This window comes from Camarhynchus parvulus, chromosome 1, assembly GCF_901933205.1.
Source record: "Camarhynchus parvulus chromosome 1, STF_HiC, whole genome shotgun sequence".
In the NCBI taxonomy this organism is placed as follows: domain Eukaryota; kingdom Metazoa; phylum Chordata; class Aves; order Passeriformes; family Thraupidae; genus Camarhynchus; species Camarhynchus parvulus.
In genome coordinates, this window is record NC_044571.1 from 76,297,617 (window position 1) to 76,312,603 (window position 14,987).

At 37.5% G+C, this 14,987-nt stretch overlaps 1 protein-coding gene across 3 annotated transcripts in view; it reads right to left on the reverse strand.

Moving 5' to 3' along the window:
* The window catches only part of ARHGAP42 (Rho GTPase activating protein 42), a 145,147-nt gene that overhangs the window by 31,859 nt on the left and 98,301 nt on the right, over window positions 1–14,987 (reverse strand). For all 3 annotated transcript variants that reach the window (XM_030960727.1, XM_030960709.1, XM_030960718.1), the window contains 4 exons: window positions 13,663–13,773; window positions 7,131–7,235; window positions 3,594–3,723; window positions 1,656–1,756 (listed from right to left, as the gene is read on the reverse strand). In XM_030960727.1, the coding sequence (XP_030816587.1) occupies window positions 1,656–1,756; window positions 3,594–3,723; window positions 7,131–7,235; window positions 13,663–13,773 (447 nt within the window). The remainder of the gene's footprint in view (window positions 1–1,655; window positions 1,757–3,593; window positions 3,724–7,130; window positions 7,236–13,662; window positions 13,774–14,987) is intronic.

Consider the following 14,987-nt stretch of genomic DNA (forward strand, 5'->3'; position numbering starts at 1 on the left):
CCCCTAATGCAACCTGAGGCCTCATATCTTATGGGAACTATAGGGCAGTCTGCATCACCTTTATCCCTGGGAAGGTGATGAAGTGAATAATCATGGAAAGCACTTCCAAACATATTAAGGACAGAAAGGTGACTGGAAAGAGTCAGCGTTAATTTAATAAAGGAAAAATCACACAGGATCAACCTGATAGCCCTCTACAATGTGTTGGAAGGCTCAGTGTATGATGGAAGAACAATAAATATTGTTTATCTCAACTTCAGCCATGCTTTCAACACTATATCCTGGACTGAACACTGCCTGAACTGCTGAGCTCACAAAAGAAGTCCAGCTGCAGCCAGGCACTAGTGGTATGCCCATGGGGTCAATTCTGTTCAGCATGAATAGCAATTGGCCCAGGCACCAGGACAGGATGAGACTGACAGGATAGAGAGCAGCTTGGCAGAAAAGGAACTTCAGGTTCTGGTGGGCAACAAGATGACCATGAGCCAGCAATGTGATCTTGCTGCAAAGAAGGCCACCAACCTCCTGGGATGCATAAGGCAGGCTACTGCCTGTGAGTAGAGGAAAGAGATCCTCACCTTCCATCCAGCACTGGTGAGGGACACCTGGAATGCTATGCCCAGTGCTGGGCTCCCTCACAAGAGAGGCCGTGATGTGCTAGAACAAGTCCAGCTAAAGGCTACCAAGGTGATTAAGGACTTGGAGCACAACTACCTGAAAGGAAGCTTTGTGAGGTGGAGGTCAGTCTCTTCTGCCATGTCTTCAGTGAAAGAACATGAGTGAGAATACTTAAGTTATGCCAAGGGAGGTTCAGGTTAGATATTAAAAATAAAATTGTCACTGGAAGAGTGGTTTGGCATTGAAATAATTAACCAGGTGGAGTCACCATCTCTGAAAGTGTACAGGAAGAGCCTGGATGTGGCACATGGGGATATGGTTTAGGAGTGATTATGGTGGTGCCACACTGATGGTTGGACTAGATGACCTTGAAGGTCTCCTCCAACCTTAAAGATCCTGTGATTTGTCATATAAGGAGATGCTGAGAGACCTGGGACTGTTTGGTCTGGGGAAGAGGGATCACATCAGTGACTAATCTACAAATATCTCATGGGAAGGAAAGTAGGCTGAGTCAGATTCTTCTTAGTGGTGCCCAGTAGGAGGGTGAGAGGTGACGGGCACAAACTCAAATACAAGTAATTCGTATTTGAACTTAGAGAAAGTATTTGAACTTTAGAAAAATTTTTTTATGGTAGTTGAACACTGGTTGCTCATAGAGAGCTCCATCCTTGGAGATATCTAAAACCTGACTGGACACAGACCTCACCAACCTGTTCTGGTTGACTCTGAACTGAGTTTATATTAGAGATCTCCAGAGCCCCCTTCCAAACCTAATCTATTAAATGATTCTGTGCAAATGTGATAAATTTCATATGCACTCACAACAACCAAATTAGAGAAGTTATTTAATAATTGATTTAAATATGTTTCTAATGAAATATTACTTGAATATTTATCCATGCTATATGATACATGCACTGCTTCATCTACAAAAACAGCCTTATCTCTTTGCATCTTTTCTTTTAGCAGTTCCTTAATGCTTAATAAAAAAGATGGAATATACAGGTCACGTATGTATTCATGTACAAGTAACTCACCACTTTTCCACCAGATTTTGTTTCAGCTATACTCATTGTAAAAGTTTTTGTTCCTTTGTCGTAAGTGCAGTAATGTTTAACCCATGTAAATCCAAGGGGTCCTAGAGTAAAGAGAGATAGTATCAAAAGTAATTGTCATTTTACCACTATTATACTTGGAATTAGAGTAGAAAAATGAAATAAAGTAGCATCCACATGCAGCTTACTCCTTGTTTTTTAATCTGAACATGTTCCAGTATAATTTCCAAATATTGCAGCTTGATAATATTGCCCAATAAAGTTCCAGCAGACTGACCTTCTTTGGCAATTGGATGGGTAACATCATTCTATTGTAGCAACAAGGCAGGGAAAAGGCAAGAACAGACCTGAGGAGTTTTCAACGATATTAATAGCAGAGTGTACAAGAGGCAAATGATTCACATGTGAGTACTCACCACACAGAGACACCTGACAATACCTGAGTGCTCCCTCTGCCACATTTGGGACTCAGAAAGGATCCCTTCCCCTACCCCCAGAAAATGATGAGGTGGTGTTGAGTAAGGACCTAGTCATACCCAGCTCTTGGCTACTTGTAAAAATTAACCTTGTCCTGTCTAGAATGAAGAGAAAAATAAAGAACCTTGACTTTAAAAAATGGTATTTTAAATTTTAATCGTGGGGCTTTTTTTATTTTATCGGTTTTTCTTTTTAATGTGAAGAATTAAATAAAAATGTTTGAAAAAAACCCTATTAGTTTTACTATAGATACACAGGTTTTGCCTTCTCAATGTACCCACAAAGGTGGTGGTTATATGAGAGACAGAATCAGTCATGTAAGTCGGATATCTGTCAATCCAGAAACAAGCTGTGGAAATTTATATGGTCTGTTACGCTGACTTTGAGAAAACTCTCCTATTGCCTGTGTTCTGGAAGAAAGTAAAGTCATGAATGAAAAATTCAAATGGCTATTTACCCTCAGAAGTTAGCTGTTCTGCTCCTATATTTTAAGTTATTTTCAATTAGCAGAACAAAATCTGTAATTATTTGGCATCAATTTTTCCTCTGATGGCAATTCATTATCTCTTTTAGCACATTATAAAATGGATGAGCACTCTCAAAGCAGTTTCAGATGAGTTAAGAAGTCACCTATTTTCATTAGAAAATTTAGCCAGACACCTGTGTTGCAACTTTAAACTTGTTACTCTTGGCCATCCGAGAAAACAATTTATGGCCTAGTGTCATTTTTTAAAAACACCTATATTTGCCACCATGCATATCAGTAATAAATATATACAAAATTTACTCTCAAGAAGAGTAAAAATTTTACCCAGTAGCTCACAATTAGACAAGGACCTATAGGATAAGGGTTGTAGGCAAGTAAACTTGCATGACAAGGAATTATACAACTAGTACCTTTCCTACTACACAGTGAGTACAGACCCTGTTACTCCAGAATAAACATTTCTTTTCAGTAAGAAGAGGTCAAGCTGGCCTTTCACTATTTAATGAAGCACAGCATGTGTCTGGTACTTCACTCCTTTTCTCCCTCCCCCATTAGCACGGCTCAGTGTAATTTCCACTTAACACAGATTTCTTTTATGATTATTAATCAATTAAAAATAGACTGTGCTCTTAAAACTTGCAGTGCTACTGAGGATAAAACTGGCTGTGGTTAACTATGGTAAGATGGTACTTAGATGACCTTTTCTTACATCTCTGATTTCCACTAAGCACATGTTCATTTAAGATGGCTGGGTCAGTGGAGGTCTCTGGTACAAGGTGCTTCTGATGGCTGAACTAAAGGCCCTGTTCAGGCAGGGAAAGTACAGGAAACAGAAGAGAGCCAAAGCAGGGTGCTGGGAGTTTGCAGCAAGGTGCAGGGCAGCCAGCCAGAGCACAACTTGCTACCAGTCAACCACTGGGGCAAACAACAGCACGGACCTTCCCTGTTGTACTTACGTTTCTCCTGCACATAGAGATAGCCTTCCATTGTCCATTGACTTGGTGGTCTGTAATCTTGATTGGCTGACTTCATTCTCTGCATGAGTCTCTCCACTTCTTGCCTAGTGCTTTCGAAGTTATTGCGAGTCTAATAACCAGAAAAGGAAACAAACAAAACCCCACATCACCTCACGCAAGTACTAAAATAACAATGAACAACTAATTACAAATAATGCCAAGGAGACTGTATTGGAGACTAACAAAGGCATTTGCCAGAGACATAAAAGGGGGGAAAAGGAAAAAAATTACAATAAAGAACAATACTTTTCACTGCTAGAAGCCTGGGAATAACCTAGTAATGAAGACTTCAACTTAGGCACATAAATGTAAGGAAAACATAGCTGAGAATAGCACCACTGCTCTTTCTGCAGGTCACTAATCTCAGACAGGGGGTCATCTCATATCTTCAAGTATGCTTACACAGTATTTTGCAGACAGATACAGGCTTTCTCTCAGTACACTCTGGGATTCTCAGACAGATATTTGGCTAAACTAGAAGCTGGAAACAGCTTAGCCTGAAACCTGAAGTAGTAAGACCCACTGAAGCACTTAAAGTACAGTGCAGAAAACACTAGTTTGGGTTAAAGCCAGGTTAATGACCCCAGACAGCTGCAGTTTCTACACACATGGAAGAGACAAATTGTCTGTGTATCCATATCTGCAGTGATAACAGAGGTGCTGCTGCTTAGAATAGTCAGGTTACTGGCACTGCCATGAACAAGCTCTGACTTGGCAAACACCACATTTCAATATTAAAAAAAATAGGAGGTAAGAAACACTCACAAGTGGCAGAACTATGCCAAAAGCATGGAAGAAGTGTGCCTGTCCTAAATATCACGTGTGTAACCAGGCATGTAACAAAGCAAACAATTATGGTACTAAGGTGGGTTGTTTCTATATTTTCTTATATCTATATGCATATAATGGCTACTTGCTCTTAGTGAATTCAGCAAGGCTAGGGTTTCCCTCCATGCACCTAGCAAGGGATAACAGAAGAGAATTGTTGTGAGATGCCAGAGCTTTGATTGATTAATAGCAGATATTGAACACTCTGCTCCTATATGTAAAAAAAAAAAGAATAAAGATATTTGTAACGTTTCTACAGAGTAATCTGTGGACTCAAATCCTCAGCAGTCAGAAAGATATTCTCAGGACTTTACACACCAGTGAATGCTTCCCTTTTTTCATGGGCCATTTGTGTAGGTAGTTGCACAATAGTATAAAAGTATACATGCTCAATCCTGGTTTTGAAGACAAACACTGTTATTAGAGAGGAGGTAAAATTCTAATCTGAACTTTCTGATTATGTCCTTCAGAAGAAGTATCAGTTCAGATCAAATTTAAGAGAGGTCATTTTGAGGCCTTTGAGATGGACAAGCCATTGAAGGAATGTCCCCATTTTAAGAGCTTGTCTCCATCTATTAAGTTTTTAATTGCTACTTTTAAGCAGCCAGGTCTTTGAATCAAGTCACAGAAACCAAAGCCAGACACACCAAGTACACCACTGGCCAGCTGAGACAGTTAAAGTGACAGCAGGTCATGTTAGAACATGGTGACCTGTTAAGAGCTGTTGGTCTGCTACTACTCTTCTACAGCTGTTACTGCTCTTGCTCTAACCTGTAAACATTTTTAAGAACAGCAACAGCAGTTCAGATAAACTATTCTTCAAGATCTGAATACACAATGCAATGGAGAGGAGTACTTTTGACAGCTACAGACAGGCCCAGGCTGAATGCACTTCTTCCTGTCCTGTTTGTCTTTACCCATATAAATTACTTCACTTCAATCTGATTTTGGGTGAGACTCTCAATGACAAATACGTAGAGAACCCAGCTGGCTGTGTGAAGCTGTGGATCTAGATCTGGAGCCAGAATTTATACTGCTGTGTAACAGGAGTGAGAGATGTACTGATCCCCACTGTATCTTCATGTATATGTTTTCTGACATATAATTAAAAAAAATAATAATACATTGATCTTTCTGCCTAACTTCACATCTCCCTCTACTTCTGTAATCTATTTACAACTTCAAGTTGTGCTGATATAATAGTTAGAAAACATTAAATCTAACTATTTCTTAATTAACATTGAAATTAGAAAAAGTTCTTCAATAATTTTGCTTCTGTAGAGACACGTAGAGGAAATATATGATTACTTACAATGTGAGTTTTGGTCTGTGCTGTGAGCTCATGCTTCTCTCAGACCTTGCCAAATTAAAGTAAGTAAATCTCTGGACTGAAGCACATTTTTCACTCTTTCAGTGAAACTGCTGTGCAACAACACTGACCCCTTGTGTCTTTATCTGAAAGCATCTTAGCAAACAACATGGAAAACACAAAATGAAAAGGACAGGGGACTGGGATGCTCTACAGAGACCATCTGCATTTTGATCCAAAAGCAAAAGGTTAATCATCTAGGAAGTTTAGCCTTATTTCCTCAAGCAGCATTTAAAATGGGATCTATATATATGAACAAGAGATGCAAAAGGGAAGATGGAGCTACAAAAATTTGTGGTATGTGTCTTGAAAGAATGAAGTAGACTTAACTTTAAAAGAAATTTTGTTCTGGACTTTGATGTTACTTTTCAGGAAATATGTGGGACTTGTCCAGTACTGACATGTTGAAGTTCACTTTTTGCCTCAAAAGCAGAGTGTTTAAACTTTCCTTAAAAGCAAAGTGTGTACTTACTTATTTGTAAGTATATTTTGTACTTAATTTTATATCCTTGGAAGTGTAATATCTGAATTACACAGTGAAACAAATATACACTCATATAAAGCAGTTATGATGAGTGGAAAAGTATGTTGATTAAACACATTTTAGTTATCTCTGATAGCAATAAAATTTTTTGGGCAGTTTGTGCCCAAAATGGGATCTTATATGGCTCTGACCACCAAATCCAGACCAATTTACAGAAAAAGATTCATCTGCCCAGTTGAGTGCAACTGTCTATACAAAAAAGAGATTCTCTCTTCTGGTGAAAACTAATGCTCATGAGAGCTGCTCACCATGGAGGAGGGTCTCACCTATTCTGCAATGGTATAGAGAATAGCCAGAGAATGGCTTCCCAAGATTGCTTTATATACAGTGGGAAGTTAGCAGACAGCAGGACAAACTGCATCTATATCAGCTGGAGCATTTTTGGTACCTCCACTTAGCCCAAAAGACCAGCCGCATTCTCAAGAAAGCTTTATACAAGTTTAAATCTATTTGGACTGCTGTGTTTTCTAATAAAAGTCAGGCTGTTGTCCTGTTTTTCTTGTTCTTGCTCCCAAAGTTTTGATCAGGAAATCACAAATTTACTATCCAAGATTGTTGTCAGGAATCTTAATTACATTACCCTTATAAAAACAATTTTACCTATCTGTATATGAATTTGATTTCAGCTTACTAAAACATTGCAAAATTTAGAATTTCAATAAAGTGCTATAAATTTACTGTAATATACTAAACTGAAGATAGCAAATTAAATTATGTAAATACAAATCATCCTTACATTTTGCAAATTGAACTGCAGTTGCTGCTTGTATGGTGCAAACTCCTGAGCCAGTTCATATCCTTCATGGTAAAACGTAAATAATCCTTGAAGAAAGGCCAAGAGCTGAAAAGGTAAAATTGAGAAGCATTATACATTTTTAACTCCTGGAACACTGTGTGCTTTTACATGCAAAAGCAAAGTTTTGCTGAGAAGGAATCCATGATGACACCTTAAGAAAAAGGAATGCTACACATGCTTTTGTGTCATGAAGTTGTAATTTCCATAATAATTTAATTCACTATCTTAGTAATTTCATCCAGTATTTCAGCTGGAGTCTTTGCTGGTGTGCATTTTCCAAGTTTAAAATGTCAGAATTCAAGTGTTTTTTCTTCAAAATATTCTTTTACTTTCTTCACAGTAATTGCTTGGTCTACGATCTATTTTCCACAAATGAGACTCTAGAAAATATGTTTTGGACAGGTTAGCACAGCACAAGAAACCCAGACTATTTCTTCCTGCTCGGAAAAAAATGCAGACTCTATCTGGTACGTCTGTGATTAACTCCAATGGAACCACCATAGTCTGCATATATCCAGTTGAAAAATTCTTTTAAAGTTTGTTTTAAAACAGTGGTCAAGTAGTAAAAGGTGCCACTAAATTTTAGCTCTTGAATTAATGCATTCCTGCCATCTCTTAGTTTTAAAAGCCTAACTGATTCTGCTTTAAATTTTAAGTGTTTTGACATTGCTATACGTCACCCTACCTGCTGTTAAATAACAAACATTTAATTTCTTATCATGGACTACTTTCTTGGTCTATATAATTTAGCTTACCCAAAAAAAAAAGTAGAGAAAACAGAAAAAAAAAAAGAGAAATTAATTTGGATTTACAATAACACAAATTTTAACAATAAAAAATATTTGCATTAGTATATTACACCATTATCATCTGGGCTAACTAACTGGCTGTCCAGGCTGTCTTCTGACTCAGCAAAGAACCAAAGGTATTCCAGAGCATAATTCTTTTCCCTTTTTCAGACTTCTCTCTCAGGATGGAATGAATGATCCAATGGAAACATTTATCTCTCTTCATTGACTACTGAAGTAGTCTAGACTCAGGCAACAAAAATGCCATCGTTCATATTTAAAGCGCTTGCTTTGTGTTACCAGTACCATAGATTACTCTAAGTGGAATAGTGTAAAGATGTAGTTTTTACTGTGCTTGTATTTTCTTTAAATTTACTCTCAGCCCTACTTGAAGAATTGTAGCAAAATTGTTCTGCCTCCTCTCTCCCATTACTCCCTAGGAGACTACTGAGAGCCCATTTACCTGCCTGCTCTTTTGCTGCTTTAGTAAGTTAAAGCAGTTGGAGGTGAACAGACCATCAGTGCAGGCACAAATATAAGGTATGGCTGGGAGAAGGACTCTGCCCTTGGTTTCTACTGCTCTTGCAGGAGCAGAGGAAAGCCTGGCCTCAGGCAGAGATGGTGCAAGCCCACGGCTGCCCAGTAAGCCAGTCACGGAGCCTGAAGAACTGAGAAGATCTTTGGACACAAAAAGCAAGTTTTTGTGGGGCCCTCTACAGCGGATGTGAATTCCTGAACCATATTCCACCATCAAACAATGAAGGCAATGCAATCTCAAGTAGAGGGCTCCATATCTTGTGTAAATCAATCTCACTTTAACATGATTCATTTGTCCAGCCAAAATTATTATCTCAGCTAAGGACTGGACCCTGAAATTATTATGATTAAACTGATTATTCAGGTGTTTCCGAGGAAGGTCCAAGTACAATAGTTTATATTAAAAAACCTCCAATTGTGCAAACAGATAGAAAGAGCACTATAATTTTCTGTAATTCTAGAATATAATTCTAATTCTGGAATTCTGGAAATAACTACTTATAGGAAAAGAAAGAAAATTAATCTTCCTTTTTATGAATAAAGTACAAAATACACAAATTATAACTAAAGCTCTGCTTTGGCTCCAGTTATGTGAAGCCTGTTTTCACACTCTAGATTCAGTTACTCATCAGTGTCCCCAGCTACAATTCCTTCAGATGTCACAGCACAACTACTCCTGTGCTTACTTTGACTTGGTCCAGTCAAAAGAATGTGTGGATTAACACAGGTTGCAAGCAGCAGCCTGCTGCTAAACCCACCCCTAGAGCAGGAGTAACACTTGGCAAAACTGCAGCCAAATCACCACACTAATGCACACCGAAATTACAATAAAGAAACTTTGTGGAACAAAGTTTCAGTATGTCAGTTTATGCCTGACTTTTAGAGCTCAGTTTAAAGAACATTTCAGGAGAATAAACTGCATAAATTTCAGCTTCAATACCTGAAGGAAAACATTTTACATGACATGAAACACTTTTACAGAGTACACTGAGAAATACCAAGGAAAATATTTAACACAAGATGGCAGCAAAGCTGAATTTATCTCAAAGCAAAAACACAACGGCAGCAAAAAAAACAAACCAAAAAAAACCAAAAAAACCCCCCAAAAAACCAAAACAAAAAAACCCAACCCTAAAAAACCAAACCAAAACCCTGACAAAAATCTGAATTAATTTTAGTTAAAGTACTTCACAGGTATTCTGGCAGTTGTGCATCGCAGAGGATCTAGCCTTGAGGCTTTCCTGGTTAAACACTTTCTGAGAACTCAGAAAAACGGGAATAAAAGAAAAGCATTAAGCAAGTCCTAGATCAGCATTTTTAAGCTGTGTGCTGATATGTGACACTGAGGATGGCATTCACTTCAAAGTACATGTCACTAGCAGCGGAAAAACAGGAATGCAGAATATGCCCTGTGCCCAATGGAAAAACAGGAATGAGGAAGATGCCCTGTGCTGCTAGGGCATCTTCAGAATCACTTCCATTAGAACAGGTACAGCCATAGCATTGTATGGAAGAGATTTCAAAAGCCAAGGTCTTTTGCCCTAGGCTCATACTTATAGCGGGGTTTTCTTTTTGCTGGCATTTGAAGAAGCACTGCTGCTAAAGGCAGGCTCATAACTTTAAAGAAATTAATATTAAATAGAGCAAAAAATATTAAAAACAAGAATAGAAAATCAGCCCCTTTTCCTTTCTAAGAAAATTTTCAGAATGTATTTTGAGGTGGTATTCACACACAAAGAGGTAGGTTATTTCATCAAACATCACAAACAATGTCTGATGCTTTCATATCAGCAATTTTTCATTTTAATAAGTGTCTTATCATTATCTCATTCTGAGTGCCTAATCATTCACATCAGTAAAGACTGAGGTCTGAACTCCATAACACAAAGCCGCTCATCACACCAGAGCCACGAGGATTTCAACAGAGAACCCGAAACAAAATCCAACTACTCCTTGAGACTCTATTTATTTTTATGTAGAGCTGCTGACCTCAAGACTGCCTGGTCGTTTCATTCTCACAGGAAGAAGATTGTACTTCGGTTTCGGATAGGGGAGGAATTTAACCTTTGCCCTGCAGCACATCAGCCAGAAGTCCCTGTCTCACAGTTTTCATTTTATTTATAAGAAGATAGTGCTTATTCTTCAGATTAAAGTGAACATAATAATGTAGAAAATGCAAGAAAGGGAAATTCAAATTTAACGTCCACTGTGAAGTCTAAAAGAAACGCATGCAATTACAGGCAGTGTTTTTCAGTTGGCTGTTCTTCTTTTCTTCTCTTTAAATAAACATTTAACTGACCACCCCTCACATTTCAGATAGTTTACTGCTTATGAACCTTGTGCCCTGATTTCCACAGGACAAGGAAGTCCTGGCATCACCAAAGTACAAAGCAGAACTTTAGGAAGGTGTTTGAATTGTTTTACAAGCATAACATCCTCAGAAAGCACTGTTGGCTTGGACTAGATTCCTAGGGATCACAAGAGAAAAGCTAGCAAAACAGATTATTGTCACTTAATTTGCTTTATTGTTAATCCAGCTGTAAATTTGAACACTAATTTGTCCTTCAGAAAAAGTTTAAATTCATTTCCTGTATGAAAACCTGAGGGTTTTTTCCTTGGAAAAATCAAGATTTAGGAGGATTGCAAATAGGAATATGCCAGTTACTCACACTAGTACACATTAGCAACCACTTTGATCAAGATGCAGAGAAGAAAGAGAAACCCAGGGCCTGAGAAGCAGCTGCAAAAACCTACTCTAAATATTATAATCTTCTATTTACTGTATGAGTCAGTAGCATCTATACCTTAAAATCTTTCCTGAGTCTCCTCCAGGAGAGAACACACTCTGCTTTTACTGACTCCCACTGTCCTAGCTGTAACTCACCTGGCAATTTTTGCTAGGTTACTTCTCCCACTCTGGTTCTTAGACTGTCTTTATCCTTTGGCATAGAAAAACTAAAGGTCTTGAAAGGATGTTCAACAGATTATTTGCTTTTCAGTTCTACTCCCACATCCCAAACTTATCCTTCTTTTGCATGGGCATCACAGTTTCCTCCTTCATTGCACTAACAGATTTATTTTGTTAAATTTTCCTTCAGCGAGTCTGTTAGCAAGATGTCAGACTGAGAATTATTTGAAGACGTGACACTGTGCTGATAACTCAGAAGCAGAGGCAGCATGTACACGAGAATGTCCCACGACCATCAGAGCTCCTGAGGAGGAGCGTCCATATGGACGCACCACCAGGCATCATCTGCCATATGCACATTCATAGAGCACACAGAGGAAAATTAATAATATGACAATTCTTTTGATACCTGATTTTAAAGTGTTAGGCTTTCTCCTTATCTACACCTTTCATCTAGGAACACATGCTTATATTTCCAACATCTCTTACATAAGCATGAATTTTAGAAAGCCTATTTTGACGTCTTTGGGTGTTTTTGATTTGTTTAGTTTGTTTTTTTTTATAATTTCATGGTATTGTTGATTTGTATTTTAATTTACTTTTTCACATAAGGCACATGCCTTATGGGTTTTAGCAAATGTTCTTAATTCAGCATGTTGTATGCAACAGACTACAAACAAGAATTCAGTTTTGAAGATTCAAAATTTTATAACTGATGTTATAATGTAAGCCTCATCTATATCCAGATTGATTATAAATAAATTCACACACAAAGTCAGAAGACATTACCTGCAAGGCCTATCATTAGCCAGTCACCAGAGTATTTCCTGTACCTTCCCCTGGACAATCAAGTATGCCATACTGGGCTGGAATGTCTACTGATCAGAGACAGTATGGAGACAGATACACTTAAAAGTAAATTTTACCTATTTTAACTATTGTGCAGTTGCACGGTATTTTCCAATGTACAAGGTCTTTTCAATACAGAAAGCTTCTATTACATTAAAGGAGCATAAAGTCTTCTACACTCAGGTCAGAGCTAGGTCAAGATTGCTAGATTTTTCCAGGATGTGAGAGTTTTGCAGAAGGAGACAGAGACACACACTCTGGATTAATCTGTGACAGGTAGAAAAATGTTCTTATTTAGGAATCCGAGCAAAGTTTTAGTCTTTAAGATTTGGCAGCTGTATGCCATAAAGATAGGATTTCTGAAAGTACTGCTTGCTGAATCCAGGTTCATTAGTTTGCATCAATGTCAAATATTCAGTATACAATACACTCTCATCTCATGGAAGGAAGGCATCTGAGAAGCTCTCCTTGGTGACACAGGGTGTTAGAGATGTAATTCAACCTATTTCACAGTGAAGAGTGCTGCTTCAGTAGTTACAAGGAAGCTGGGAGATGGTGTGGAGAGAAAGTTACACTTGTTATGTTCCTCTCTGACAACCAGCACTCTGCTGTGCTCAGTGTGCTTAATGGGAAGGGACATATGGCACTGGAAGTTCTCTGTCAGGGGCTAGAGGTACGAGCTACATCAGGCAACTGGCAAGCCAGGCCTGTCTGTATGACATGAACAGTAGTAACACTGCTACCAGGCCACAGAAATATGCTAGTACGTCATGAAGCTGCTTTTGGAACTGACTGACACAGTAGAGAGTTAGGAGTGGGGGATGGAAACACAGTCCAGAAGGAAATCCCAGACTTAAATATGGACACTGAAACACAACTTTATCTTACTATTTAATGGCACATCAACATATGCATTCCTATATGGGCAAAGCAAACTAAAGGCAAATGACTCCACCAACAAAAAAGATAAACTTACCTATCCCACAGAAATATTGATTTTTCACTTTACTTCATGTGTAACTCAGAACAATGTCTGTGTACACTGCCTACCCAGAATATTTAAATTAAAAACTGGCTCAAAATTTAAGCCATTAAATCATGGTATTAGGAAACATCGATTATGTGTTGCACAGACACAACATTACATGATGTCCCATTAAAATGTTACACACACTTCAAGTCATCAGACATTTCACTTCACAGTAGATACTACACTCTTACATAATCCTTCAATAAACATGGAAAGTGCCCAAGCCAAGATCTTAATGTCTGTCTATATACAAAGAACCTGCATTCAAAACTTAAAAAGGAAGCAAAAAAATTGGTATTTTAAATTCAATTTTCAGCTTTATATGCATGCATTCTAAAGAAAATAAAACATAAAACTTACAGGTTCTACAAATTCAAATTTCTTTTTCTCTTGTACTTCTTGTATTTTAAAAACATATTCTAATGAGGCTTCATAAAAGTTCTGATGTTCTCTGTCAATCTGTGTATCTGCCTAAAAGACAAAATTAAATATGGACAACATTAGTTTAGTCTTGTTATTGCTTTAAAAACAGGTTATGCCATTAACAAACATCTTCCATAAGATTGTTTTAAAAGTTTCATAGAGTTCAGTTTTCTGTCTGAAAATTAGAATACCTACTTAAAAAAGCTAAATGCAAGTTTAAGAAGCTAACATTACACATTTCAGCCTATGCCTTTTACTGCTCTTTTTTGGCTGCTTCTTTCTTTTTGGTCTTTAATATTCTAGTTTTTAGGAGAGCCTGGAGGGAAAGAAAGGTGGCAGCAGGTACTTGGAATATGTAAATTTAGAAAAGGAAATAGAAATGAGTGCCGTAGGAATCAAGGACAGACAAAAAGATAATTATTTCTATTGAAATATTTAGGTATCATATGCACTGAAATTGTATCTACTTCTCAGGTTCAAATACCTTCACAAAAACATTTTCTTTCTTAAATAGGCTGTCTTTAACAATGACAACTTGCAACTTATTATTTTATAGTATGAGTCATATGTTCTTGGAATGTAAACATATTTAAATCCCTAACCTCATAAATCAAATATATTTCAAGTTTTAATTTTCAAGTGACAGAACTACAAGGCAATACTTGTCAGAAATGCCTGACTAATACCACCCAACATGGAGATCCAGTATCAGAACAGTGTCTTCTGCCTAAACAACTAAAGAATTAACTCTTATCAGCTGATAAAGAGTAATAGGCTTTTATCCTCAATTTAAACAAGCCACAGGAGAGGGAACTAACAGACAAGCAGTGTAGCACATAGATAATGTTCAAAGAAGACATGCAGATTCCATTCTGATTCATTCTTCCTCATAACAAATAATTTTCTCATGTAAATCCCTTTTGGGCTGTATTAGTTAGACTTTGCTCTTTGGTCAAAATACTACAGCAGATTAACAACATGAATAAGATCAGGTATTTTTTATGTATATCAGTTAAAATACAGAAGGATACTTCTGCATGTTCTCTAGTTTAATTCTGGCATTAAAACGAACAAATGCAGAGAAAGTGGGAAAGCGTGATGTTGTCTTCCCTTGACAACAAACCATAAACCAGCAAACACATCATAAAAAAGATTTAGTACTTTTAACAGTAAAAAAGCAAAAAGTCAGTGTTTTCCTTCAGGCAGGATTTGGCCATCAATAGCACCATATATAATTAAGATTGCTTCTTTACTCAAGGACA